The sequence below is a fragment of the Alligator sinensis genome, unplaced genomic scaffold (assembly GCF_000455745.1).
Source record: "Alligator sinensis unplaced genomic scaffold, ASM45574v1 scaffold1061_1, whole genome shotgun sequence".
Taxonomy (NCBI): Eukaryota; Metazoa; Chordata; order Crocodylia; family Alligatoridae; genus Alligator; species Alligator sinensis.
In genome coordinates, this window is record NW_005843066.1 from 203,584 (window position 1) to 230,380 (window position 26,797).

Sequence of the window (26,797 nt, forward strand, 5' to 3'; positions counted from 1 at the left end):
CTGACTTCCTGCCCTTTGGGCAGGGGGCTGGACTTGATGATCTTCCGAGGTCCCTTCCAGCCCTAATGTCTATGAAATCTATGAATCTATGAAACTCTGCACTGCCACCACTGCCACACCTCACCATGGCAGCATGGCACTCCCTCCTGTGCCAGGTCCTGCCCGCTGGGCCATGGAAACAGCTCCTGCCTGGAGCTGGTCTGGCCTGGCTGCAGTCCTGCACCCCACTGTGGGCACAGTAACCTTGGGGGGGCATGTGCTCCCCGTGCCCCCCTGTCACATCACCTATGTCTCCCCAGCCCCCCCCACCCCCCATGTATCACCAGTGCCCACACCCCACCTTCCACACACACACCCACTCCCTTCCTCACACTGGGAGTAGGGGGCTGTGGGTCAAGGGTGGGGGCACCAGCAGGGCAGGGGGGCTGTGGGTTGAGAGTGAGGGGCACTAGCAGCTGCTAGGGGACTGGGTAGGGAGTGAGGGGCAATAGCAGTGCTGGGGGGCTGTGGGTCGGGAGTGAGGGGCAACAGCATGGGCAGGGGGAGGGCATCGGTATATCAAGGCTGCTCAGTGCCATAAAGCAGGGGAGACAGCCAGGGACAGGGGGAGCAAAGGGTACAGGGGGAGCTCTGATTTTCCATAATAAAAATACAAAATCAAATGCAAAAATGTATAGGTATTTTGAATTTATTTTATTGTAATGATTGAGGCACTGGTAGGCTTCCAATTTGCTTTAAAATTGTAAATATATCAATAAAACTTCGTGTTCAACCAATACTTATACCTATAGTGGTGTTTCATTTTAACTGTGGAAACATGCAGATTTGGGGGTTTTTAATTAGAGAATTTGCCATTTTTATCAGAGAATTTGTGACTAGAGAAATAAATAGAGAAAACCAGGATCTCTGCTCAAAACTAACGAAGACTAGTTGCAACATAGGCATAAGATATCAAGGAAAGAGGCTCACACACGCTTCCTGAAGATATCTGTACTGTAGACTAGCTGTGATTAAGTATGCCTTTTACTTTAATTGAATTCCCATCATTATCCTCCACAATGGACAAAATCACACTTGTCTGCTGAAAAACAGCATGTTAAACACTATGAAAATGTCCATTTGACAAAGGATTTGTTTTTATATTTGATATCCTGAGGAGGTTTGTCTTGGCATATTTGTTTATTTCCTGTTAACACTGATTTTCTTCAGGAAGCTATAAATCCAAACCAAAGTAGAACCTGTTAGGTGGTTTGAAATAGACTTAATGAAAGTTTTATAGTTTTAATCCCCTGAACCTAACACTTAAAAGGGCTTATTTATGATACATTTTGTTCCTGCTCAAGCGGTTGAGTCACTGTTGCCCCAACTTCCATCTGTTCCACAGAGAATCTCTTGATTGTGTATTAACCAAAAGGCTCACTTTTCTAAGGAATCTCCTGAATCCCTTTTAAAATGTAGGATTCGCTCAGATGTGTTTAATCTTTCACTTCACAGAATGGCGAGGTGCTTCCTCTGAAGATAGTCACTTACACGACTGTATCCATCTCACTGGTGGCTTTGTTGATGACATTTATACTGCTGGCTCTGATCCGGACACTGCGCTCAAACTTGCATAGCATTCACAAAAATCTGGTGGCAGCTCTTTTCTTCTCTGAATTGGTCTTCCTTATTGGAATCAACCAGACGGAAAACCCGGTAAGGACCACTTCAATGCTTCTGGAATACCAATTGGCATATTACTACCAAACCCAAGCATTTGTACAACTTTAAATCTGGTGTTCCTGTTGAAAATGTCAGCTGTTTATCTGTTTCGCTTTTTTTTTTCTCCTTTCTTCCCCTTAAGGAATTTTTTTTTAAATATAAAGCCAACACCTTTTTTTTTTATATACAGTGCTGATTGTGTGGAGAGCAATGAATTGTTTTATTAGACAGAACTATACTCCTGCTAGCTAGGTCCAGACAACATGGACTCAAACATAATATTTCCAGATATCATTCTCAAGACTAACAGACACCTTCTTAACATACTGATTTCTTCCATCACTTCTGTCAGATTACATGCTGCCTTGCTTTGTCTCTTCAGTAGGGCTTGCAACAGTTTATTCTGAAGCACTCTTTTATAGGCATTCCCAGTGCCTAGAGGCATGTTGCCAACTTCATGTGCTGTTCAAGTATGGGGTGCTTCCCATGCTCATATGATGATACTGGAGAAGCCAATTACTGAGCACAGACAGACCTAGGAAACCTGTTGCCTAGCGTTGTGCTTTCATAGTTTCATAGTTTCAGGGTCGGAAGGGACCTAATAGATCTTCTAGCCCGACCCCCCGCCAGGGCGGGAGAACAACCCAAAAACACAAACAAAACCACTCACCCTAAAAACAAAAACGGGACTCAAATGAGTCCAGCCAGGTAAGTATCCAGCCTCTTCTTAAAGATCCCCAGGGTAGGGGCCAGCACCACCTCCCTTGGAAGTTGGTTCCAGCTCCTAGCCGCCCTGACTGTGAAGTAGTTTTTTCGGATGTCCAATCTGTACCTCCTCTCCATCAACTTGTGCCCATTATTCCTTGTTATGCCAGCAGGGGCTAGGGGAAACAGCGTCTCCCCCAAACCCTTCTGGTTCCCCCTAGTGAGTTTATAGACGGTCACCAGGTCCCCCCTCAGCCTTCTCTTGTGGAGGCTGAATAGGTTCAAGTCCCGCAGTCTCTCACTGTAGGGTCTGCCCTGTTGTCCCCGGATCATGCGGGTGGCCCTCCTCTGGACCCTCTCCATGTTGTCCACATCCCTCCTGAAATGGGGCGCACAGAACTGGACACAATACTCCAGCTGCGGCCTGACCAGCGTCGCATAGAGGGGGAGGATCACCTCCCTGGCTCTACTCGAGATGCACCTGTGGATGCACGACAAGGTCCGGTTAGCCCTGCCAACCATGACCTCGCATTGTCGGCCCATGTTCATCTTGGAGTCAATAATGACACCAAGATCCCTTTCCGCCTCCGTGCTCTCAAGTAGGGAGCTCCCCATCTTATAAGTGTGCTGCTGGTTCCTACTACCCAAGTGCAGCACCCTGCACTTGTCCGTATTGAAACGCATCCTGTTCCTGTCTGCCCACCCCTGTAACCTATCCAGATCCTTCTGCAATCTCTCTCTCCCTGCTAGCGTGCTCACCTCCCCCCAAATTTTGGTGTCATCAGCGAATTTAAACAGGTTGCTCTCCACCCCAACATCAAGATCGCTGATGAAGACATTGAACAGCGCAGGGCCCAGGACCGAGCCCTGAGGGACTCCACTACCCACCTCCCCCCAAGTCGAATATGATCCATCCACCACCACCCTCTGAGTGCGACCCTTCAGCCAATCTGCAATCCATCTGACCGTGTAGGCATCTATGCCACAGTCGCCTAGTTTACTAATTAGGATGGGGTGAGAGACGGTGTCAAAGGCCTTGCTGAAGTCCAGAAAGACTACATCCACCGCGACACCTGCATCCATGGCCTTTGTGACCTGATCATAAAAGGCAATCAGGTTGGTCTGACATGATCTCCCCCTAATAAATCCATGCTGATTGCCCCTGAGCATCATCTCGGATGCCGGCCCATCACAAATGTGCTCCTTGATGATCTTCTCAAAGAGCTTCCCCAGGATTGAGGTAAGACTGACGGGCCTATAATTGCCCGGGTCCTCCCTTTTCCCTTTTTTGAAGATGGGGACCACATTAGCTACCTTCCAATCGTCTGGCACCTGGCCCAAGCACCACGATCGCTCGTAGAGCCGTGCCAGGGGCCCTGCAATAACCCCAGCCAGCTCCCTCAGCACCCTGGGGTGGAGAGCATCCGGACCCGCTGACTTGAACGCGTCCAGCCCCTCCAGAAGCTCTCTAACCCGGTCCTCCCCAACCTGAGGTCTGAAGGCGATCCCCTCGCGTCCGGCTTCTATCACAGCAGGGAAGTCCCGGTCCCTGCACAAGAAAACGGAGGTGAAGAATTGGTTAAAGAGGTCCGCTTTATCCTCTGACGCAACCACCAGATTGCCCCGCATATCCTGCAGGGGCCCCACATTACCCGGCGCCTTCTTCATCCTCCCAATATATTTGAAAAAGGACTTTTTGTTATCCTTAATCCTGGACGCTAATCCGAGCTCTATCTCCGCCTTGGCCTTCCTAACAGCCCGCCTGCAGGCCCGAGCAGAGGAGGTATACTCCTCTTTGGAGATTACACCCCCCTTCCACCGGGCGTACGCCACCCTTTTGGCAAGCAGGCATTCCCGGACACCCTTGGTGAGCCAGGGGGGCTTTTGGACACTCCTGCCCGCCTTGCTTCTTGTCGGGATGGACACCCCTTGGGCCCCGAGTATCGTTTCCTTAAGGAACGACCACTCCTCTTGGACGCTGAGTTCCTCTGCCCTCAAGGACCCCAGTTCCTCTCCCACTAATCTCCTCATCTCACTGAAGTTGGCCCTCCTGAAGTCTAGGGCCACCACCTTGCTGCGGGCCCTTGACACTCTACGCTGGATGGTGAATTCCAGCACGCGATGATCACTATTGCCCAGGTGGTCAAGAACCTGGAGGCCTCTTACCAGGTCGTCGCCTGCGGCCAGGACCAGGTCCAGCAGAGCATCTCCTCTGGTGGGACTGTGCACCTCCTGAATCAAGTGGAGGTCCTGCAACTCGGCCAAGAACCTCCTGGAGCGGTCCGTCCCGGCTGACTGCTCCTCCCAGCAGATGTCCGGGTAATTAAAATCGCCCATGACAACTACATCCCTTGCTTTTAGTGTCTCCGCAAGCTGGCCTGAAAATTCCCTGTCCAGCTCCTCCTCCTGATTGGGGGGTCTGTAATAGACCCCCACCGTCAAATCCCTCTCGCCTTGCCCCCCCTGGATCTTGACCCAGAGCACTTCAGCTCGCCCTTCCCCTGACCCCATACTGCTGGCAGAGGATGTGTAGTGCTCCTTGACATAAAGTCCCACCCCCCCCCCTGATACCCACAGGCATGCCAGAATAAGGAACATGGCTTTAAGTGTTAACTGCCCAGTCATGGGATGAGTCCCACCATGTCTCTGTTAACCCTACGACATCTGGATTTGAACTAGCTATTCTGAGGGCGAGTTCCTCCTGTTTGTTCCCCATGCTACGAGCATTGGTGTACAGGCATTTAAGGCCTTGCAAGACTGTGTGCCCCCCCACCCCCTGATTAGCCAGACCATCAGGACCCCTGTTACTTACCTTTGCCCCCCTTGCCCTGATGGCAAGACCCCCATTACTTACCTTTGCACCCCTTGCCCTGATGGCGTCTCCTCGTCTTCCTGCAGCCCCCTCCCCCGGCGAGTCTAGTTTAAAGCTCGCCGTACGAGATCAGCCAACCTGGAACAATAGAGCATGCATATTGCTGTCATTTCACTATGTGTTTCTTCACTTCATTGTGTGTGTCACAAAAGCTGGAATGAAACTGCGAGTGTACGTGATGTTTTCATGTTTCGTACTCCATGCTAGTAGTTGTTATTTTTAGTTGTTGTTTTCTGTAATGCAGATAGGCAGAAGCCAAGATCACTGGACCAAGGAGCTTATACTCTACAAAAACAAACAGTCAAAATATAGGTGGGGAATAAGAAGCACTGAAAAGCATATCATGAAGTAGGCAAATGGTGCCTAACTCATCTGGCCCTGCAGGCCGAGTGAGTGGAGTGGAGCCAGTCCACAGGCCTAATCCTGTGTGCAGGGTCAGTCCACAGGCCCAGTCAGGCCCAGTCCAGCTCACAAGGCCATTTCATTTGGCCCTTGGGGCTTCTCACGAGTCTGGAAATTTGGCAGCAAGACGAGTGATGGCAGCACTAATTGCTGCGGCTCCAGGAGCTGAAGCAATTGATGCTGCCACTGCTCCTCTGTCACCAAATTTCTGGACTTGTGGGGAGGCCCCATGGGCTGGATAATATGGCTCCACAGCCAGATCTGGCTTACAGGCCAGATCTTGAATCCCCTGAAATACGCCATTGCCTCTGAAAGGTCAAGCATCTTTGAACCACTTAGTCTCTAAGGTGTCAACTTGCTCTACCTTCTGCCTGCAATGCATACAGACAAGTCTTGATAAAAAATAAACACCATTAGAAATGTTTCTACAAATAATATATGAAAAATCCAGTAGAAACATTCCTTTGTAAACAGACTTTACTCTAAATCTTAATAAATGAGACAACAGACAAGACAAACTTCCCTTGCTCATGGGAAAAAAAGGAAAAGACTCATGGGCTTCTTGGGCAGAAGGGACCATTGTATTTATCTAACCCAGGGGGTTCTCAACCTTTTCAGGCTTACAACACTGTGCCATAACTTTTCTGGATTTATCAGCTCCCCAGTTTCCAGGAGCATACAGGGCCAGACCGGGAATCAACTATAACAGGAGGGGGGTGTTCCTGCCTGTATTAGATTTGCTAGATAAACTGCCCTGTGCACCTGTTTCCAGGAAGTAAGTGCAGGGATGGACTGGGAAGCAACAGTGGCAGGTGTGGATGCAAATAATGCAGCACCCTGGTTGAGAAGTACTGATCTAATCTGATCTCATATATACAGCAGGTCAAAGGACTTCACCCACAACCTTCTACATCAAGGTCATAATTTCTGTTGGTGCTATATATCTGGCCTTGATTTAAAGGCTTGAAGTGATGGAAAATCCACCACATCTCAAGGAATGCTGTTCATCATTCAAAATTTGTGGCTCAGTCCTAGTTTATACCACTTCAGCCTCCATCCACTGGATCTGTGTTGTGCCTTCTACTATCAGAAATCTCTTTGCCATGTAGATGCTCGTAGGTTTTGATCAAGGCACATTTTACTCAGTGGATAAATTAAGCCACTCATGTTTCTCACTAGAAAGTGATATTTCCAGACCTCAGATTGCTCTCTAGTTTTTAACTGAATCCCTTCCAGTGCTTCAACTTCCTTTTGGAATGTGAATGCCAGACCTGGATACCACATTCCAGGGGCTGTCTCACTATTGCATATAGTAATGCCACTTCCCCACTCCTGTTTGGTATTACCGTGTTTATGCATCCACGGATCTCACCAGTCCTTTCAGCTACAGCATCATACTGAGAGTTGGTCATGTTCACTTGGGTCACTTCACCTTACTCCTTTTCATTGTCTGCATTCCAGGTCACCGTCTTTTGTCTTGAAAGTGCAACCTGTGTCCTTTGTTCGTAAATGCTGCCCTTGCATTTGACTTATTGTTGTCCAGATCACCTTACCAAGTGATCCAGGCCTGGCTGCATCACTGAATTTTCCCCATACTTAAAAGACTGTACCACCATTTGTTGTCACCTCCATTTTACCAGCACCAGGTTTATGTTTCTTCCAAATCTGTAATATGGATTTTGAATAGCATGGGACAAAAACCGGTTCCTTGTGGCACCTCAGTGGAAACAACATAATTGAGGATAATTCCTCATTTGCAATTATATTCTGTGAACTTCTAGTATAAACTGCCAAGTAAATTGATGTAAAACAAGTAAAATAGCACATTTTATCAGGTTACTTCACAAACTTTATTGCTACAATAGTGGTATTTTCTGGGTTTTCTCTTCAGCTCCCTACCATTTTTATACTGCAAGACCTATTGTATCAACATGCCAGCCACATGATTGCCTTCTTAATTTTTCCCCTTGCCCTTCACCTATTATACGGTATTGTAACATCTTTAAACTTACGCCATGTTGAAAAGTCTAAGTTGGGGAACATAGTTTTGTACAAGGTAAGGCCACTCCCTGCAGCTTTACAAATTTGAGAATCAGGGAAGACGGGAAAGTTGTGCGCGATAGAGGCACTGATTCATCTGTCTGTGTGGAATGAGAGTTGTCTAGCAAGTCATGCACTGCTGAACATCAAAAGAAAAAATGTTGGAGCACAAATAATACTGAGGTGCTTGGCGCTGAGCCTGGCCTTTATGGGTTTCTGTAAATTAACAATCACATTGGAGAGAGAGGTTTTTAATCCCCCATAGCTTACTGATAGACAGAAATGATTTATTTTCTTTGTTCCTTACCTGATAAAGGTGGAATTTTCAGTGCAGCCCACACAGAGACATGCCAGTAGAAGCAAATAAAGAACCACACCTACATGAATACAACAAAAGGCTTGTTTTTTTTATAGGTTATATTTTCACCAATGTATAAAGGCACCAGGAAGTCAAAGGTATTGATATGACCCTGTCACTAAACTTCATACAGTTAAATGTGACAGAGAGTACTGAATCAGAGGGTCTGGCCTACTCAGACCCATGCAAACATGCTAAAATAGCCAGTCTCTGAAAGTGTACTGATTGTGATATACAGAGCACAAATAGTCTAAACCTGGAAAGGTAGGCCCAGTGAAGGGTGCAGGATCTTGTAGGATCTTGCATGTTAAAAGTCTGCAGTTGTTGCTAATTCAGACATCCTCTATGGTGTAGTGGCATCTGTCCCAGAGGATCCTTGAGGTTCACCAGTGAACGGCAGAGTCTCTGAAGCAGAGCAAAAGACCCCCTAACCTTTGTCAAGGGAACCTCGTATGACCCCATGTTCTCATTCCCCAAAAACTTTTTAAGGGGCATGAAGGATGAAATAGATCATCCATCCTGTCCACTAATTAGGCCTAATTTCCAACACACTGATTTTATCCATAATTTCCTAGTTTCATACTATGACCCTGGTATACTTAGGGCTATCACAAACCCTACCACCTTCTCCTTCAAGTACAAGGACCCATCTTCAATATTGCATCTCCTGACAGCAGATATTAACACAAAACTAAACTCTACCAAAGTGAAACACCCTGCTGCACATGCTGTTCTCTGCCTGGGGATACAGTGAGAGCTGCCACAAACCACACAGGAAAGATGTTGGTCACAACAGTAAATTCTCTACTGAAATATACTCTAGCATTAAAAGTGGTATCAGACTCTAGGTAGAATACATCTCTTGGGAAGTTTCTCTTGCACCAAAATAGAGATCAGTCTTCTTCTGAAAGCCCTGACCCCATCTGTGATTACATTCCTATGGTAACTTTGCTGAATTCACCTAACTTTTTGCTATTGTACAAGGAAAACCAATGCTAGGAAAAGGATTTGGAGGATCCTCTGAATCAAAATACAACAAAATGTCAGAGGTTGCAATGTGTGGCCTTGGTAAGAAACATTTTGACCCCTAACTTCCATTTGGCTTGTGAATCCTAAATGTAAAAACCATCAAATGTACAAAGATGTTAGTTTCAGAAGTTTGTTCTGGAGAATGGAGTATAATACTTGACCACATGTTGGATTGAGAGGTGTAATTCTCAATCATCACCTGAAACAGGCCACATAATCTAAAAATATAGGCTTTCATAATATGAACAGTTTTGCTGAACCTCCCAGAACCAGGATAAAAACAATTAAATTGGTTTTACTGTATTATCCTCTCAAAATCTTACAAGGATTTTCTTTAGCATGCTGCGAAGATCCAGTCTTCCATGCATCACAGCATCTGGTAGTTCAACAGGAGCAGCTTTAACAGCAGTGTTATTTTTCTTTCCCCAGTTTGTGTGCACCGTGATAGCCATCCTCCTGCACTACTTCTACATGAGCACCTTTGCCTGGATGTTTGTGGAGCAACTTCACATCTACCGCATGCTGACTGAAGTGAGGAACATCAATTTTGGACATATGAGGTTCTACTATGTTGTGGGTTGGGGAATTCCTGCCATTATAACAGGTAAGGGAAACAGGTAATGGGAAGCCACCACTTCTGGAAAGTCAAAACACCTTTGTTTTGTTTCCCCTTTTCCACTTATAAGCCCTATACAAGAGAGCAATTCAGAATGTGCCTAGTAAGTTGAGCATGTGATTACGTGCTTTCCTTATCAAGCCTAGGTTGAAAAGTAAGCAAGAAGATGTCAGACTGAACCTGGGAAATCAGTGCACCAGATGCCTTTTGCCAAACCAAAACAATTTGCTTATGTTTACAGTGGTATGAACATAACTGAATTTAAATGAAAACAAGATGCCTCAGCATTGCCCAGGAACAACATTATATGTATTGTAATTACTTTACCTGTAGCGATTTTGCTCCTCCTGCACAGAGAAACTAATAATGCCCATTTTTGCAGTCAGGCATGTGAAACATTACCTTAAGTACATAGAATAATGTTGAAACAAGCACACAAGAAACTGGGAGAGTGAGTTTTACAGAAGAGCTAGGGGCATTTGTTTTTGTTTAAAATGCTTCAGGATATATCTATGTTAATATGTAAAATAATCAGGCACTAAATACTTTTTCATACATTGGGTTTATTCTTGCAGATAAAATACTGTCATTAATAGCGGACGTTTTAAGGTCTTCAGATGGGAACAGACGGCACTCATTTTTCTGAGTGAGACTTCTCCAAACATATGATTTTTTTCTGTGTAGTACAGATGTCTTTTCTAGGGCTGGTTTGTTTTCTACAGCCCTCTAGGAGAAAAAAGCTGGGGAGGCAGGGGGGAAGAGGAATTGCTTTTATCTAGTCATCTAATAGATAGCAGGAAGATTCTCCTAGTTCCAAGACATTCCCTGTTTTAGATAGGCAATTGCATTTGTCATTTTAGAATCTTTCAGACTAATGAAACATTTTAGCTGACATTTTTGCCAGCAGATTGACTACAAATAATAGGTAATGTGATGACTCAAAATAGGGGCACGGTTCATGAATAGCCACCATGAATCATGTTTGATTTCACGGGGTGTCAGAACTCCAAAGTGTGAAAATGTGTTCCTTGGGAAACGCATCATCCTGCACGTGTGACTGGCAGGCAAGTAGGAGGCTGATCTCACGTGTTCCCTTAGCACTGCAGGCCACTGTGTCTAGTCACCAAATCAACATTAGTCCCTGTTAGCCTGAGCTTACATTTCATAGCAGTCTAATTTTCACTCCTTTTGCTCAGGGTGAGTAGAAACTAGGGTGAGTAGAAACTAGGATTTAATTATACATTGGGCTGTTCATTTCCTCTGGTTTACTCATGATTAGAACTTCATGATTCTGCCCCTCTATCCAGCTTATTGATTTTGAGAACTCTGGAACACAGTGAAATACCTCATGTAGTTGCATATATTGTAGCAAATGCATATTTTGTTTTTGGTATATGGTAGGAAAATTGCTGGCTCATTCTGGTGCCTCTAAACACATTTCAGTTAACTAGCATTACCCCCTGCACAAGTACACCTGAATCATTGTAATTTAGAGATCTTGGGAGTTGTGTAATAGATTTTTAAAGTACATGTTGGTTGTTTGAGGCTCCAAATATAAGTGAACCAAATCCAAGAGTGGGTCAGTGGCTTAAAAATAATCTAATACTATCCTGTTCTAAATTAGGGGGTTTACAGCATTTACTTGTTAGGATTTTATAGTGCTGATCTGTTGTTAATCTCACACACATTTACCTGAGCACCTGCATCTCTGTAGCAACAGTCATTGCAAAAAAGAATCAAGTACATGACAGCTGTTTTATATCATTGTAAACCCAGGCAGTTTTCTCACAAGGGAGCAGATCTCACCCTAACCTCCAAGGGTGTGGAAAGTCCCCAGAGGTCTACTGTGCATGTAGAAGAACATAACTATGCTCAGAGAAGGGGGTAGACCTAACTGGTTCTGTCTTGGTTTCCTTAAATATTTTGGCAATCCTTGTTGGGGCAGTTGAGAATAATTGAATTGAACTGAGAACTATTAAGATTCCTTGCCACCTATATGAAATTCCCCGACCCAATTCCACCCTTGGATAAAGTACTCTTTAAATTACCATTGACTTCAATAAAAATTAAACCAGGCTGAAGCTAGCCCCTCTTTTATTAGAAGGTTATAGGGTAGGATTTGGAGAGTGAAACAACTTTTACTGTCTGCCAGTTATTCTTAGAGCCAGATGTTTGGGCAAATCATGGTTAAGTTCTCACTAATGGGGAACTTGAGTCCTAGAAAATGGCTGGTGTCTGCAGAATTACTTCTGTATACAAATATTTTATGGTGCCTTAATAACTTATGTGTAATTCTTTCTGGAAAGCAACGGCTGAAGTGTGTGGTGCAAGGACCAATCATAGTGAAGGGGGAGAGGGCAGTTCTATTTCATCCCACACTGCACAGAAAATGTATCCCCTAGCCATCCCTTTGCCAGATAGCCACAATTGAATTTTCATAAGTCTGTACCAGATGTGAACATTGGCCCTGAGCCTGGTTTTAAACAAACAGGGTGAAATGGAGCTACCTTCACCCTGCTCTGCCTAATTTCTTTTAAGGCCTCATTTCAGCAAGGTGTTTATAAGCACAAAAGTAGTTCTACTGAAGTGAACAGGACTATCGTGTGTTGAAATGCTTACAGCCTCTGCAGTTATTGCCTAAGCAATGGGTAGTCGTCCATTTACCATATGATAGCTGACAAATGCCTCTTTGATCGATATGAATTTCTGTATTTTTTAGAAAGACGAGCTCTGCAGTGTTCTACATGAAATGTAGTAGTTGAGAATCTCAGCCGTTTCCACATGGACAGATCTCAACATCACATGATAGCCCACCAATTTGGTGCTGTTATAAGCATCTTGATCAGAGGGGGCAAGGACTGAATGGACACAGAGGCTTTGGTATGCCTAGACTGCAAAACACCCAAATGGTGGCTAACTCTGGTTGGCTAACCCAAGTTTGGGGTAACTCCAGTTAAAATACAGTACAGATAGGTTAAATTGGAGTTGCTCTAGTTGGTAGCTCAAATTCAACCCTAGACTCTCCAGTGTTAACATTACACTATAGCTAAACTTTGTATTAATCAGCAGACTGCAAACTGTATTGGTCGCATTTAATATGAAATAGGAATTGGTTTTAAGTTCTGACTTTGAAACTGGTTAATTCAATGTTTAATTTTCAGTCTCTAGAATGATTTAATAACCACATTGTACCATTATCATTATGCATTGCCCAGATGGATTCTAACCATATTTGTTCATGTGGCTTGGTACACGTACAAAGCATATCACAATGCTTTCTTGCTGTCTTTTTATCTCTTGTGGTTTAGGACTTGCTGTGGGCCTGGATCCAGAGGGATATGGGAACCCTGATTTCTGCTGGCTGTCTGTTCATGATACCCTTATTTGGAGTTTTGCAGGGCCCATTGTGATTGTTGTAGTAGTAAGTATTGTGGAGCTTGCATCTTGCACTAACTCTTCTCTATTACTACCTCTGTCTTTTTGTTATACCACCAACTAGAAGGGTCCCTTCCAGCCCTAATGTCTATGAAATATGAAAACTATTTATAAGATTATTTAAACCTGAATTTTTGTATCCGGTTTGGCATCCCTTGTGTGAGAAAGTACAGTTCACATGAGCTAGTCTAACAGTAGGGCACTGTTTTCAGTTCCTCATGTGAGTAACAGTTACATAGTCAGACCCATCATCTCTACTTTTTCCTACCACCCTATTGAGGGTTTCATTTAGGGTGCAGACAGAAGTGACATTTTTTGCCAGATCTGGCCACAGAAAGTGGGGGTCCACTGATGTAGATTTTTGGGGTCAATTCCAGCCCAGCAGCTTGAAGAGCTGCGTGCAGCTGGTAAGTCTGGTGTGGTGGAAGGGGAAGGGGAGTGGAGCGGGACAGATCAAGGGCCCCATGGTGAGGAAGAAGTGGGGCTGGGGCTAGGGCAAGTAATCCCTAGCCGGGGCAGGGCAGAGTGGGTGTGGGATAGAGCCGCTGCTCATACGGGGTGGGGCACGGAGGGGGAACGGCTCCTGCCACTGCGCGCCACTTGTCTGGGAACCACTGGTCTGGTGGCTCATCCAGCACTCACCCACTCGCCTGGTGGCTCCCACCACTTATCTGGGAAGACATGGGGGGGCATATGCCCCCGGATCTGTGTAGGGTGGGGCTGCATGCAGGGCTGGCAGCAGTGGCACTGGGAGAGTTACAGGGGGGGCTGCAACCACCCCAAAATTCACTGTAGTCCCCCCAACCCCCTTTCCCGGCACTGCTGCCACCTGCCCGGTGCAGCCCCAGCCCGCTGGGAAGAGCCCACCCTGCCCCGTGCAGATCTGGAGGCACATCCCTCCCCCCAAACCCTCCTGGACAAGCAATGGGAGCCACCAGGCGAGCAGACAAGCGCCGAATGAGCTGCTGGACCAGCAGCTCTTGGACAAGTGGCACGCAGCGGTGGGAGCTGCCCCTCCCCCCCGCACCCTCTGGATGAGCCATGGCTCCGTCCTGCGCCTGCCCCCACCCTGGCTGGGCAGCACTTGCCCCAGTCCCTGCCCCAGCCCCGCTCCTCCCTCACCACGGAGGCCTTGTTCTGCGCCCCCCACACCTCTTCTCTTCCCCCTCCCCTTCCAGCACACCTGACTTCCAGCTGCACGCAGCTCTCCAAGCTGCCTGGCAGTGCTCCTTGCCACCTACATGCTGCGCTGTGGCTGCGCACATGCACAGGCCATTTATCGGCCAAATTATTGGCCATATCAGGCCGATTTCTGATACAGTCAATTTTCTTTATATCGGTGCTGATCCAATATTGGGCCAATGTATCAGTGCCCCTCTAACAGAAAGTAGTTTATAGCTGGGACCAAACACAAGTGCATGGCTACAGACAGCTTCAAAAATGGCTGATCAGGTGAAAATCTGACTCCTCATTGCATGTCCAGGAGTTCAGTCTGCAATTTTTTCAGCTGCCCCTGGAGCGTGGATTGGGTGTATTGGAGGCCCCCCCCACCAAGGTGGAAGGGCTCCAATTCACCCACCCTACCCTTCAGCCCCAAGAGCAAGCTCCCTCCACTGCCTTTCTCCCTCCAATTCTGAAAACAGCAAGCACTGGCAGAGAGCTGTGGCCATTGCTAGTGGAACCCAGTTGCAGGCTCCCAGCCCACACCTAAATTTCCTTCCCCGCTGGAACCAACAGTGAACTTCTGTTTGGTCTGGGGTAACTTTGTAACTCAGAGTGATATAATGAATCTCAGAGAGAGAATTATAAGAAGGTCCCTGATGGATGTTGACTCAAAGCTGGGGCATCTTAGGAATATGAAGTAACCTGTAACTTAAAAGGAAAGCCCTTTGCAAAGCAGACCTTTCTATGTTAAAATATTCCTGCGTCCGTGAAAACTGAGCTCAGTCAAATTCTATAAAAGGTCCACATGGTGTCATTTAAATTTCCCTTTCAGATAAATACTGTCATCTTTATACTAGCAGTAAAAGCATCCTGCAGAAGAAGGCAACGTTCATTTGAAAAAACAGGAGTCGCGTAAGTTTGCTGGCAAAGCTCAGACTGAAAGAAATGTTCCTGGCCAGGGATAATAAAAAGGTTGACCACACCCCTCTAAAGAGAACCTAAGAAGGCAGGGAAGGAAACAGGGTGGCTGAGGAAACAGAATGGGAGTAGTTTGCATTGACAGAAAAGGTTAAGTCTCTGTGCCATCATTTATCCCCATCCTTCTCTCCTTGGCTCTGTAGAAAAACTTCCTTAGGGTGGGTAGCTTAGAAGTGGGTGTAGATAGGAAAGAAAGGGGAAAAGATGAATTGTTGACTGCTCTACAAGACACCCATTCAAATCCACCCCAAACCTTCTCACCATTGTCTTCCATGAAATTCCCTACTGCAGCATACCTTCTCAGCCTGACAGTGTTTGAGCCAGGTATAGGCAGACACCTCAAGCTATATTTATGATCACAGTAGATGTGAGGCTGAGAGAAATTTCCCCTTTTTTCCCTCATATGCCATTAGATCCATGGTTTTGCTTCAGGGACTTCAGGGGTGCTCTTCCCTTTTGCTGTCTTAGCAAAGGTCTTTTAAGGCAACATCTCTGCCCCACCCTGCTGAAGAACAGCCTCCCCCACCCAACGCTGAATGGACTGAGGGACTTAACAAGCTGAAACTCGTTGAGTTTCCTAGCTTCTGTCAAGCTGTTCCTATTTAAGTTCTGTTATATCCAAAGCTTGTAATTTACCTATAAACTACAATGTGATTAGATAATGGCTTAGACAGCAGTTCTTGGGAATTCAGAAGGCTTTCTCTGGCTGTCTGTAACAGTGACCTGGGAGTTGTTTAAGAAACAACAAACAAATGCTTCTTTGCAAGTTTCTCTTTTAATATCTGCAAATGAAGAGTCTAAATGCCATCCAGTAGCAGGTTGTATTTGGCTCAATCTGTATTTTTTTTTAAATAGCCTTTGCCAATAGAAGTCTTTGTGCACATATAGTCCCATACAACCATGTATTAAATGAAACTGACTTCCATCTGATGGGAATGTCAGTAGCCATTTTTCCTTGAAAAAATGCTGAACTTGTTAAATGATAATGTACACAGGGCAAAATCATATTTTAAGCCACATTACAGATAATGTTGCAGAGACAGGGTTCCCAGTCTGATTTGTAGTTCTAAGATCCAATCAACTGTGTCTGTAATAGTGATGGAAACGATTCCAAACTTCTTGTTTGAAATGCCCATAATCAGTTCACTAGTCTATGCACCCTCTCAAAGCCAGGATTATGCACTACATAGCAACTGTGGCCCTGAGATTTCAGGAAATTCAGTACGTTAGTTGGTGTCTGGGGTATTGTGAGGCCGCGTTATATTATATTATTATTTTTCTGTCTTAATGTGAATGATTTTATCTGTGTGTGTTTAGCTCTGTGCTGCGAACTGCTTTCCTCCTCTTGCTGCTGATCAGTGCCACATGGTTACTGGGGCTGATGGCAGTGAACAGTGATGTCATGACATTTCACTATCTCTTTGCCATCTTCAGCTGCTTGCAGGTAAGTTGTGCCTTCATATTGCATTTCTTCATATTCATAATATGCTACAGGCTAAAGAGTCCTCTCTCTTCAGTACTCCTCTCTACACGATAAGCTCGTAGTAAGCTAAGACTTTTGGCTCTGAAAACTCAGAATTTTGCAGCCCAAGAAGATGAGATGTCCTAGGTGCAGCTCTTGTCACTGACTTGTCTCAAAGGGGGAATTCTTTTCATTGAGGCAAACAGTTACCACCACCCTCTAATAAACAGCACCTTTTTTTTCTAACCAAGTGGTTCTCTTTTGGTCCAGATGTTCTCATACTGGAATTCATGACAGACAAACATACTGTGCAGTTAAACTACTTACAAAAAGATGCTATTGACCTCAGAGACAACCTCAAACCTGAGACCATCACTTAAATACTAAACAAACAAACATTGATGTGTTAATACTGTGTTTTACTAGCACTATGAGTAATGGTGTGTCTTGCATTCAACATGGACAGCTTAAGGTTTTTATAGATCCATAGGAAAGATTATTGGAGAGTCAGACATCACTTTCAAACTAAGTTAGGGATAGTTCAGCTGTTCAGCAGCAAACTTAATATGTTGAAGGTCACGATACACACATCAGCTCATTAATAATGTACTGTACAATTATTTATACTGCGCCTGCAGAAATATTAATGAAATTCAGGATCCAGGTCATTGATTTGAATGTAAGCCAGGATGGAGTAACCAAAAATTACTAGCATCTTTTGGCCTGTCTGAAATAAATTGGTGGACAATTTACAAACAGACCTTGTTCATGTCTAGTTACCAGCTTGCAAGAGAGGCAACAGGCTGAATGTAGCGATGAACAATGTTTTTTTCCAGGTCAGAGGAGAGGCAGAAGGGTATGTCAGTGTAGGGGGGATACTTGTACTGCCACTGTCTGTGTTGCAATCACTCCATTATGGAATAAATTCATTTTAAATCTTTTCAGATCTTTGGGAGGGAACCAAAATAAAATGATCTATGATACAAGCCATCAGGAGGAGGAGGAGGAGCAAAGAAGCTGGAATTTTCCTTAAACTAACCTGGAGAGCCACCACAATGCATGACATTTCACATCACTGGCTTCTTTGAACTTTTATATACTAAAGAGACATATAATTTTATTAATGAATAATCCCTTGGAGCTGAGGCCAAATGGGACTGCACCAACTGAATATTTAGAAAGTGAGCCTAAAGCTTAATGCTAGTCTTAGTAAAACTGACCTGGCTGCAGGCATGAAATGCAGGCATCCTGGGACATTGCTATTACTGAAACTTCATAAGTGGTAAATTTAAAGCACCATACCTGCAACCCAACTAAGCAACAAATTTGGCAGCTGCATCAGCTGGTCCCCAATGAGTATGTGTGTGCTGCAAAAGCACCATTAATGTATAACCCTGTTCTGGCCAAGAGCAGCCCTATCACAGGTAACAGTATTATTGCCAGGAACAAGAATAATGTGCACAGTGACTGGTTGCAGGAGCTACTGCTACTTCAAAGAACAAATGGGTGTCAGCACAAGGGATCATGTTTAAGAAAGATTGCAGAATGGCCTCTACTAGTTTTAAGTGCCCAACTTCTCCCATGCTTGAGTCTCTCATTGTTGGCTATGATATTTTGATAGGTTCCAGCATGCTTATTAGTATTTGGACTCTCAGTCAGAGCACAAACTCAAAAATCTTAATTCTGAAATATATGAAGGGATCATTACAGTTTTTGCCAGTGTGGTGGAGTGCTTGTATTAAAGCATGGACAGCATACTGGAATTAGGAGGTAGTTTGAAAATGTGCACAACTTTCCTCTTGTTTTTTCAGTTAAATCTTGTACTTCTCTCCCTCTCTGTCTCTCTCTCAATCCAGGGACTTTTCATTTTCTTCTTCCACTGTATATTTAACAAAGAAGTCAGAAAGCACTTGAAGAACACTTTAACTGGAAAGAAACCTTTTCCAGATGACTCTACTGCAACAAGAGCTACATTATTAACTGTAAGAAAAAGTTTTGAAAGGTGTTTTTGTTATAATAGAAATTAGCTCAAATATATTTCTAGGCTGTTACTTGTCCCCAAAAAGATTAATTCCATCCCCAGCTTACAACAATTCTCCAAAAGACTATTTAAAAACAGCAGTCAAGACTCTTGAGTGTAGGAAATCATTTTGAGTAAACTGTAGCATCATGAAGCTATTAGAGCCCATTTAGTTCATTCAAGTTTTTTTTTGTGCAAATGCTTACAGTGTGGAGTTTTACAAAGAACTGTAATTTTATTCTCACAGAGTTCAAAGAAGAGGTTGCATAGGTGAATTGTAGTTATGTATTTTGCTTTCAATCAGGGGTGCTCAACCTCTGGCCTGTGGGCCAGTTACGACCCACAGAGCCATCTCATTTGGCCTGCAGCATTCCACACAGGTCCAGAAATTTGTGGCAGGGTAACGGTGGCCATTAGTACAGCCATCCTCTCCCCTGCCAAATTCCCAAGCCCTATGCAGCATCAAAGCTTGGCCATGTCCCCTTTCCCCATGGGGCCAAGCCACGCACCCTGCCGCCCACCTCACACTGTGGCTTCTGGATCAGGTCTGGACCACATCCCCTTTTCCTCTGTGAAGGTAGGCCAGGGGCTGACCATGCCCCTTCCCTCTGTGGGGCCAGGTCAGGGCCTGACCATGCCCTCCCCCCCTCCCCACAGGGCTGGTCAAGCTCTTTTTCCCTGTAGGGTGGTTCTGGGGCAAGCCTGCCCCCCGCACCTCTGTGTGCAGCCAGATGGTGCCCATCATGCCCACCCTGAGCACCAGAGTAAGACCACTGGTCCACAGGTGGACCATCTGGCCCACCAGGGAAAAAGCTTGAGCACCACTCTTCTAAACTGATTATTTTTCAGCAGTTTTCTAGCTCTTTAGTACAGGTGACCCTCGCCATTCGTGGGGGATACGTTCTCGTATCCCCTGCAAATTGCGAAATCTGCGAATAAGGCACTGCGTTCATGAACACAGTGCCCCCAGCAGCTGGGAGGGGGGCGCAGGTGTGGTGGCAGCGGGAGCCTGGTGGTAGCAAGCACAAACCTCCCAAGGAGCTCCTGTAAGTGTATAAAGTGGGGTGGTTGTTTACATTACCCTTGTTATACAGGTAGGAAGCTGAGGCAGACAGATTAAGACCCAGATCCTCAAGAGTGATTTAGGGCACCCAGATTTCAATGCGTGCTGGGTGCTCAAGTGCTTTTGCAGATTTTGGCCCGCATGCCTGATTTTCAGTGTTCTGAGCACTTGCAGTTCTAGCTAGTTCTAGCAGGAAATGACCTGCTTGGTGGAACGGAAGCGGAAAGGGATCTTGGAGTCCTAGTGGACTCCAAGATGAACATGAGTCGGCAGTGTGACGAAGCCATCAGAAAAGCTAATGGCACTTTATCATGCATCAGCAGATGCATGACGAACAGATCCAAGGAGGGGATACTTCCCCTCTATTGGGCGCTGGTCAGACCGCAGTTGGAGTACTGTGTGCAGTTTTGGGCGCCGCACTTCAAGATGGATGTGGATAACCTGGAGAGGGTCCAGAGAAGGGCCACTCGTATGGTTAAGGGCTTGCAGGCCAAGCCCTATGAGGAGAGACTGGGGCACCTGGACCTCTTCAGCCTCCGCAGGAGAAGGTTGAGAGGCGACCTTGTGGCTGCCTATAAGTTCATCACGGGGGCACAGAAGGGAATTGGTGAGGTTTTATTCACCAAGGCACCCCTGGGGGTTACAAGAAATAATGGCCACAAGCTAGCAGAGAGCAGATTTAGACTACACATTAGGAAGAACTTCTTCACAGTTAGAGTGGCCAAGGTCTGGAATGGGCTCCCAAGGGAGGTGGTGCTCTCCCCTACCCTGGGGGTCTTCAAGAGGAGGTTAGATGAGTATCTAGCTGGGGTCATCTAGACCCAGCACTCTTCCCTGCCTATGCAGGGGGTCGGACTCGATGATCTATTGAGGTCCCTTCCAACCCTAGCATCTATGAATCTAGCCAAAGAGCAGGTGCACCTTTGCCAATGGACCAGAGGTGGGGTTGTGGAGTCCATGACAGTTCTTGCTCTGGTCTTCTCTCTCATCTACTTGTATCCATTAGATAAACTGGTAGTTTATCAAAAAGCCTGAGTCTGAACTGATTCAATCTTTGCAGGTTAGTCTAACCTGGCTAGGCTAAATCACTTTGTAACCATACAGGCATCCCAGACATGCAGGCACATGGCTGCTGTGGCTCAAGCTAGAAGCAGGGGGGTGCTAGAGCAGCACTCCCTTCCTTCCACAGTACTGAGCTGAGCGGGGGAGTGGCCAGGCCCTGGCAGGACACTCTGATTATGGTGGTTAATGACTCCATTATTGTGGTGCAGTCAGATTGTGTATGAGGAGGATAAATCTCATCTTTGCATGAGACAAATTTCTTGAGGGTCAGAGCTTGAGAATAAGGAGCAGACGCATTCAAAAATGAAAGGTTGCTTATCATCACAGACTTCAGTACCGTCTGCTTCAAATGTGAGGCGCACATCCTAGATCTGTTGTCTCTAACACACACACAGCAGCACAGACAGAATAAAAGCCTTTCCAAACCAACCCCTGCACCGCATGTTCAGTTCTCCTCTTGGGGAGATATACGATCGAACCACACGTGACAGATGTTAACACTGACTCAAAGGTATTCAAATACTGCAGTAGTATAGTATCAGAGCTGGGATTATAACTTGGGAAGTTCTCACTTGAGTCCTGTGTTCAGGCCACTCAAACTCTGGGGTGCATGAGATATGAAAGGCACTATTACCTATTGGGAGAAGCAGTTTAAACTCACATGTACTAACACAGGGGTTTTCAACCTTTTGGAAAAGTGTACCTCTGGCAGCCAGATGCGGAGTGGCTGGGGGAAGGACTGGCACACCGCTGAATGCAGAGCAGTGGCAGCCACTGCCTGCGACTTTCCCCCTCCCTCGTGTCTGGGCAGGCTGCAATTGCACAGCAGCATGAGATGGTGCGTGGCGGCACGCCATCCCCGCCCACTGATGCATACCCCCTAGGGCCTTCTCAGGTACCCCTGGTCAACAGCCCCTGTACTAACAATTTATTCTCTCCAGCTGCCATGTTCTCTCCTCCTGATGGTAGCTAAAGGAAAGTTGTTTTAACTGTTGTCATTCACTACTGCTATTTTTTTGTCAGCGTTCTCTGAACTGTAACAACACATATATAGAGGAGCCAAATATGTATCGTACAACTATTGGGGAATCCACTGTCTCCCTAGAAAGCACCGTCAGGTCAGCCAAGAGCCACAATAGCTACCTTGCTTATATTCTCAGGTAATCAGGTGGCGGGTGCACGGCTTTCAGGCCTTTACTTTAACTTTTCCTTTCTCCTGGCTTTTTTGAAACAGAACAAAACAAAACAAAATTGTCTTGGTTCAAATGCTGCTTGTTCCCTATGTCTTAGCAGTTTTGCTTTGTGTGGTTGTTGTCTTTGCATTTTCCTCTGTTCTTCTCATTTGCATGCAACTGTAGCGGGCAGTACGAACTCAAATTAGAGTGGAATGGCAAAAGCATTTTCCCTATTAGTTCCATGCAGCTTGCTTGCTCCGGTGATACAAGTGACAGTGCAGAGCAGAGTTTTAAATCTGTCTCTGTCTGTCTAGTTTTTTTGCTAATAGCATATTGACCAAAATCTGTCCCCTCTTTTTATTTTTTCTAAGGGACGAAGCTGCTCATAAGCTCAGTGGGTCTTCAAGTCAAGCAAGAGCTGGTCATACAGAAGTAGATTCTTCCATTTTTCATAGGAATCCATCAAAATCCAATGGTAAGAGACTTTGTTTGAAAACTGTTTTGAACTACACCTGGATTTCTTCCTCCTTGGCACTTAAGTATAAACAGAAGGATACTGTGCATCTGCATCTTGCTTTCTCTCCTTCTCAGTGCAAATAGCTGTAATGGCACAATTTAGATGGGGTTGCCATAGTTACCAAGTATCTTTGTCAAAGACAGTGTTTTAGAGCGAGAATGCCACAGGCACATATCTTTTTGTATCGTGGGCTGTTTGTGACCGGTTGCCACACCTGACAAAGAGCTGTTTCTGGATTCTTTTTTTTCATAAGTTGTGCACAGGTTCTTTTACTTGCCTTTTAGTTGAAAATCTTATGGTTAAGAGCTTGCAGAAGTGTCTTCCTTTACCGCACTGCGTTTTGTGTACTGAACTGAGGAGTATCTCTCAGGTTCGCTTGGTTTATATTTAGCATGTGGATGTTAAGGCTTTTGCTGTATTCTTTTGTTAGCATATATTTCATATTTCTGACACTTCTGGGTTTTCTCAGTGTTTTATGCTAGAGGATCTGTGTGTGTACCATGTATCCATTTAAGTTATGTACAGATCTTCCGTCTCTTTCTTCTCATTGCTCCATAATTCTACAGAAAATGCATAAACACTGCCAACATTCACGGACCATAGGAGCTAACAATATAGGATACAGGGGCTAAAAACAGACAACCAGTGTGATGCGGCCCTGATTAGGCCGCGGTATGACCCGCACCAAAACAGATATGGCACAGCCATTTACACACTAGACTTCAATGGCAATTAAGGTGAATTAGTTGCAATTGTTCCAAGAAAAAATGTTAATTTGAATAAATTACAGGTACTTAATGGGGGACATTGAGTTTGGCTGTCTATAAGGTCTGGATTTGATGTGGCACAAAATGTTCCAGTGTGACTCAAACTGGTTATCTGTTTTTAGCCTAAAAGGTCCTGCCTGGTTGCCTATAATTAGCAGCCATGTTTCATGGGATTTCCTCAAATGCAGACTTTTGCATCAGTACACTAATCTCACCTGTCATGTGAGCAACAGAATTGTATGGTGTCCATGAGCATTGTCTCTAACATCTTTCTTTCATCCTGTTCATTTGGCAGATGGGTTTACATGACCACCTGTCAGGTGCTAATTTCTGTGTTTCTTGATACCCCCCCACCTTCTGTAGACCATGATTCTGATTCTGACAGTGAGCTGTCTCTTGATGAACATAGCAGTTCCTATGCCTCCTCCCATTCATCAGACAGTGAGGAAGATGGGATTCAAACAGCAAAGAAATGGAACACAGCTACTTCCAAAAATAATGAACGTGGCCCTCTTCACAGTACTCCCAAAGGTAGGACTACTGCTCAGGTTCTCAGAATGGCTTCCTTTCCTATATTAAAAGAAATCAGTTGAGCAGTGGATGCAACAGATTGGACCAAGACAGTATAGAGCTGCATGTCTGTTGTGTTATTGTTGATGTGGTCAAGAGATCCTTGTCTCCTGGAGCTCTTTCTCCTACAGGAGTTTGTCCCCTGTAGTGAGTGAATACAAGAACAGAGGATATCTGAGCAAGTCTGCACCAGCTACTTAGAATACCAGTGCAGAATAGCAGTTAACATTGCAGTCCTGCAAAGCTGTAACTGTCCACAAACCCCAGCAGATGAAAATGGCACTGCTCAAGTAGCTCTAAATGTCAGACACAAAGTAAACCTTAACTAAACCTATCCCAGGTCTCCCAGGTTTTAAACTGATGCCTGTACAGCCAATATTCACCCAAGTTTCCAGAGCTTCAGAGTACTTTTTTGTTTAGGAGAGCATTTTTGACAAGCTCATTCACTAGTGTAGCTAGCACTGGGGCTCTGGCTAAAATGGTGGTGATAGCTTTCCATTCAGCTCTTTAAAATAAGTCTCTGATCGGTGTCATACAGCATTATGTGATCACCTTGCAAATTGACAGTTCTGCAAAGTGTAAAAGCAATTGTGAGGATTTGCTTCATGCACACAAAACAATTTCCTGGCTTCCAAGAGACAAGCTGCACTAATATTGCAGATTTTTACTAATATTGCAGGTTTTTTTACCTGTGGGTTTTTAACATTCTACCATCTGAGTGCCCACACCTCCCATCACTTTGTAGAAAGAGGAATTTGCTAGCAAGAACAGTATGAAACCATTTCTGTTTCAAGGCTAGACTACCCCCGCATACTGTGGGGAAGGGTGCCAGGAACTCCACACTGCCTCTTTAGCAATCGTGGCCAGCAGTACAACCCATCTGCTGTCCCTGGACTACCTCAAACATAGTGGCTGCTTTGTGCATTCATCCTCTTGGGTGCAACACATCTCAAACTGTGGGGAGGAGATGGTAAGGCCATGTTTTCAACACAGCCAGACCCTTAGGGAAGAAAGAAGAGCCTGTGACAAGGTACTCCAGGAAGGCCTCTGGACACAGAGTCCTCCCAGAGCTCCACTTTGGGCAATGTTCATTTAATTGCTGCCAACATGAACATTTTTAACTGGCATGAAGAAGCCTTAAGGCAGAAGGTCAGGTTAGGGTGTCTTTACAATTGATCCACAGCTATCAACAGAAAACCACTCCAAAGAATAAGAGCAGCCAGGCAGTAGTGGAGGGAAGAACTGTATTGTCAAACAGTGTTTTTCAAGCCAGTGTCTTTTTGCATTGCAGTTGATTCCATACCCAACCATGTGAAACCATATTGGCCCACAGAGTGTATAACGGGAAGCGATGGGGAGGACCCTGGTGGCAAACAGAAACTGAAAGTGGAGACAAAGGTCAATGTGGAGCTCCATGGGGAAAACCAAGCGAACCGCAGCAGTGAAGCACCTCAAGACAAAGAGAATGAAGGGCAGCAGAAAGAAAACAGGCCTTTGCCCCACCAGAATAACCAGCAGCCAGAACAGAGGAAAGGTAAAACAGCCAACCCACAGAGACTCCAGCTGAAGTTTCCTACAGGGAGACACTGAGGAATTTGCCAAATTCCTCCTCACTTAACCGAGTCTAGTAGCTTTTCTGGTAATCTCCTGTAAGATTTGGGGATGAGGGGTAGAGAGGCATTCACCAAGGTGGGCCACTGGATATGATTCATGTTTAAGCAAAACATGGGAGGGAAGGAATACCCTTCCAACAGGCTTTGGCCTATATAACCAGAGGTGTCTCCAGAGAGCCCGTAGCTCCAGGGATGTTTTTTTGGCTTGGTCAGGGCTTTGGGGACAAACAAAAAGTAAAGAGATTTAAAAGGACATTTCTTAAATGTGTTCTGATTGAGAAGACGTCACTGGTGTGCTTAAAACTCATAATTTTTCCATCCTTCTTCCTGTAATAGGTATCTTAAAAAATAAAGTCTCCTACCCTCCCCCTCTGCTGGACAAGAATATGAAGAATCGACTACGGGAAAAGTTGTCAGATTATAATCAAGCCACAATCTCATCCAGGACTATGGCCTTAGGCACAAATGATGGGATGCGTTCACCCTCGGACACAGGGGTGACGATTAAAAATCCACGGAGAGAACAGTCTCGTGATCAGCTCAATGGGATGGCTATGAACGTCCACGTGGGAACAGTAAATGCAGAGACCTCAGATTCTGAGTAAGTGCCTGTTTGACAGCTTGCCCACTGCCCAGGATCACTGGCTTTACCCTTCACTTCCTTGCCCTGAGTTGACGTCCACACAAGTCTTTTCACTTTAGACTTTTTAGGCGATTGGATCACAGCCCTCAACCACTTGGCATCTCACAAAATAGAAAAAGAAAAACAAAGCCATAGGAAGCCTGCTCAACGATTCTACATGTTACAGCTAAACATGTACTATAGACCAGCAGCTGGCAACCTTTAACAGTCTGGCACTGGTCTGATGCAGGCCAAGTGGCTTTGCTGGCACATCAGTGGCAGGGGCTTTCCCTGGGCCAACACTGCTCTACTTTTCCCAGCCCCTTGATCTGCAGCTGCAGTGCTGGCACAGCTTCCAGCCAGCGGAGAGCTGCACTGGGCCTGGGCAGCTACAAACTGTATATACCCTGTTTCTGCTTCTCCCTGCTTCCTTTCTGCCCTTCTCCATCCCCTACCTCCCAGACCTGGAGCAGCTCCCAACCAGTTGGAGGGAGTGCCCACGCTGAAGCTGGGGAAGGAAGTCTAGGCATGGGTCCAAGCACAGGGAAAGCCATCATCCTTATCCTCTCCCACCAACCACCATGAAAAACACCCACAGAAAAGGTAGAAGGCTGAGAGCTGTAGGG

General features: G+C 45.5%; 1 protein-coding gene across 2 annotated transcripts in view; it reads left to right on the forward strand.

The window, feature by feature from the left end:
- LOC102372858 (cadherin EGF LAG seven-pass G-type receptor 1) overlaps nucleotides 1-26,797 on the forward strand; it is a 176,585-nt gene that overhangs the window by 148,198 nt on the left and 1,590 nt on the right. For both annotated transcript variants that reach the window (XM_025193545.1, XM_025193547.1), the window contains 11 exons: nucleotides 1,495-1,695; nucleotides 9,537-9,711; nucleotides 13,032-13,144; nucleotides 15,155-15,234; nucleotides 16,618-16,744; nucleotides 18,619-18,744; nucleotides 21,931-22,067; nucleotides 22,454-22,557; nucleotides 23,730-23,897; nucleotides 25,228-25,470; nucleotides 25,886-26,150. In XM_025193545.1, the coding sequence (XP_025049330.1) occupies nucleotides 1,495-1,695; nucleotides 9,537-9,711; nucleotides 13,032-13,144; nucleotides 15,155-15,234; nucleotides 16,618-16,744; nucleotides 18,619-18,744; nucleotides 21,931-22,067; nucleotides 22,454-22,557; nucleotides 23,730-23,897; nucleotides 25,228-25,470; nucleotides 25,886-26,150 (1,739 nt within the window). The remainder of the gene's footprint in view (nucleotides 1-1,494; nucleotides 1,696-9,536; nucleotides 9,712-13,031; nucleotides 13,145-15,154; nucleotides 15,235-16,617; nucleotides 16,745-18,618; nucleotides 18,745-21,930; nucleotides 22,068-22,453; nucleotides 22,558-23,729; nucleotides 23,898-25,227; nucleotides 25,471-25,885; nucleotides 26,151-26,797) is intronic.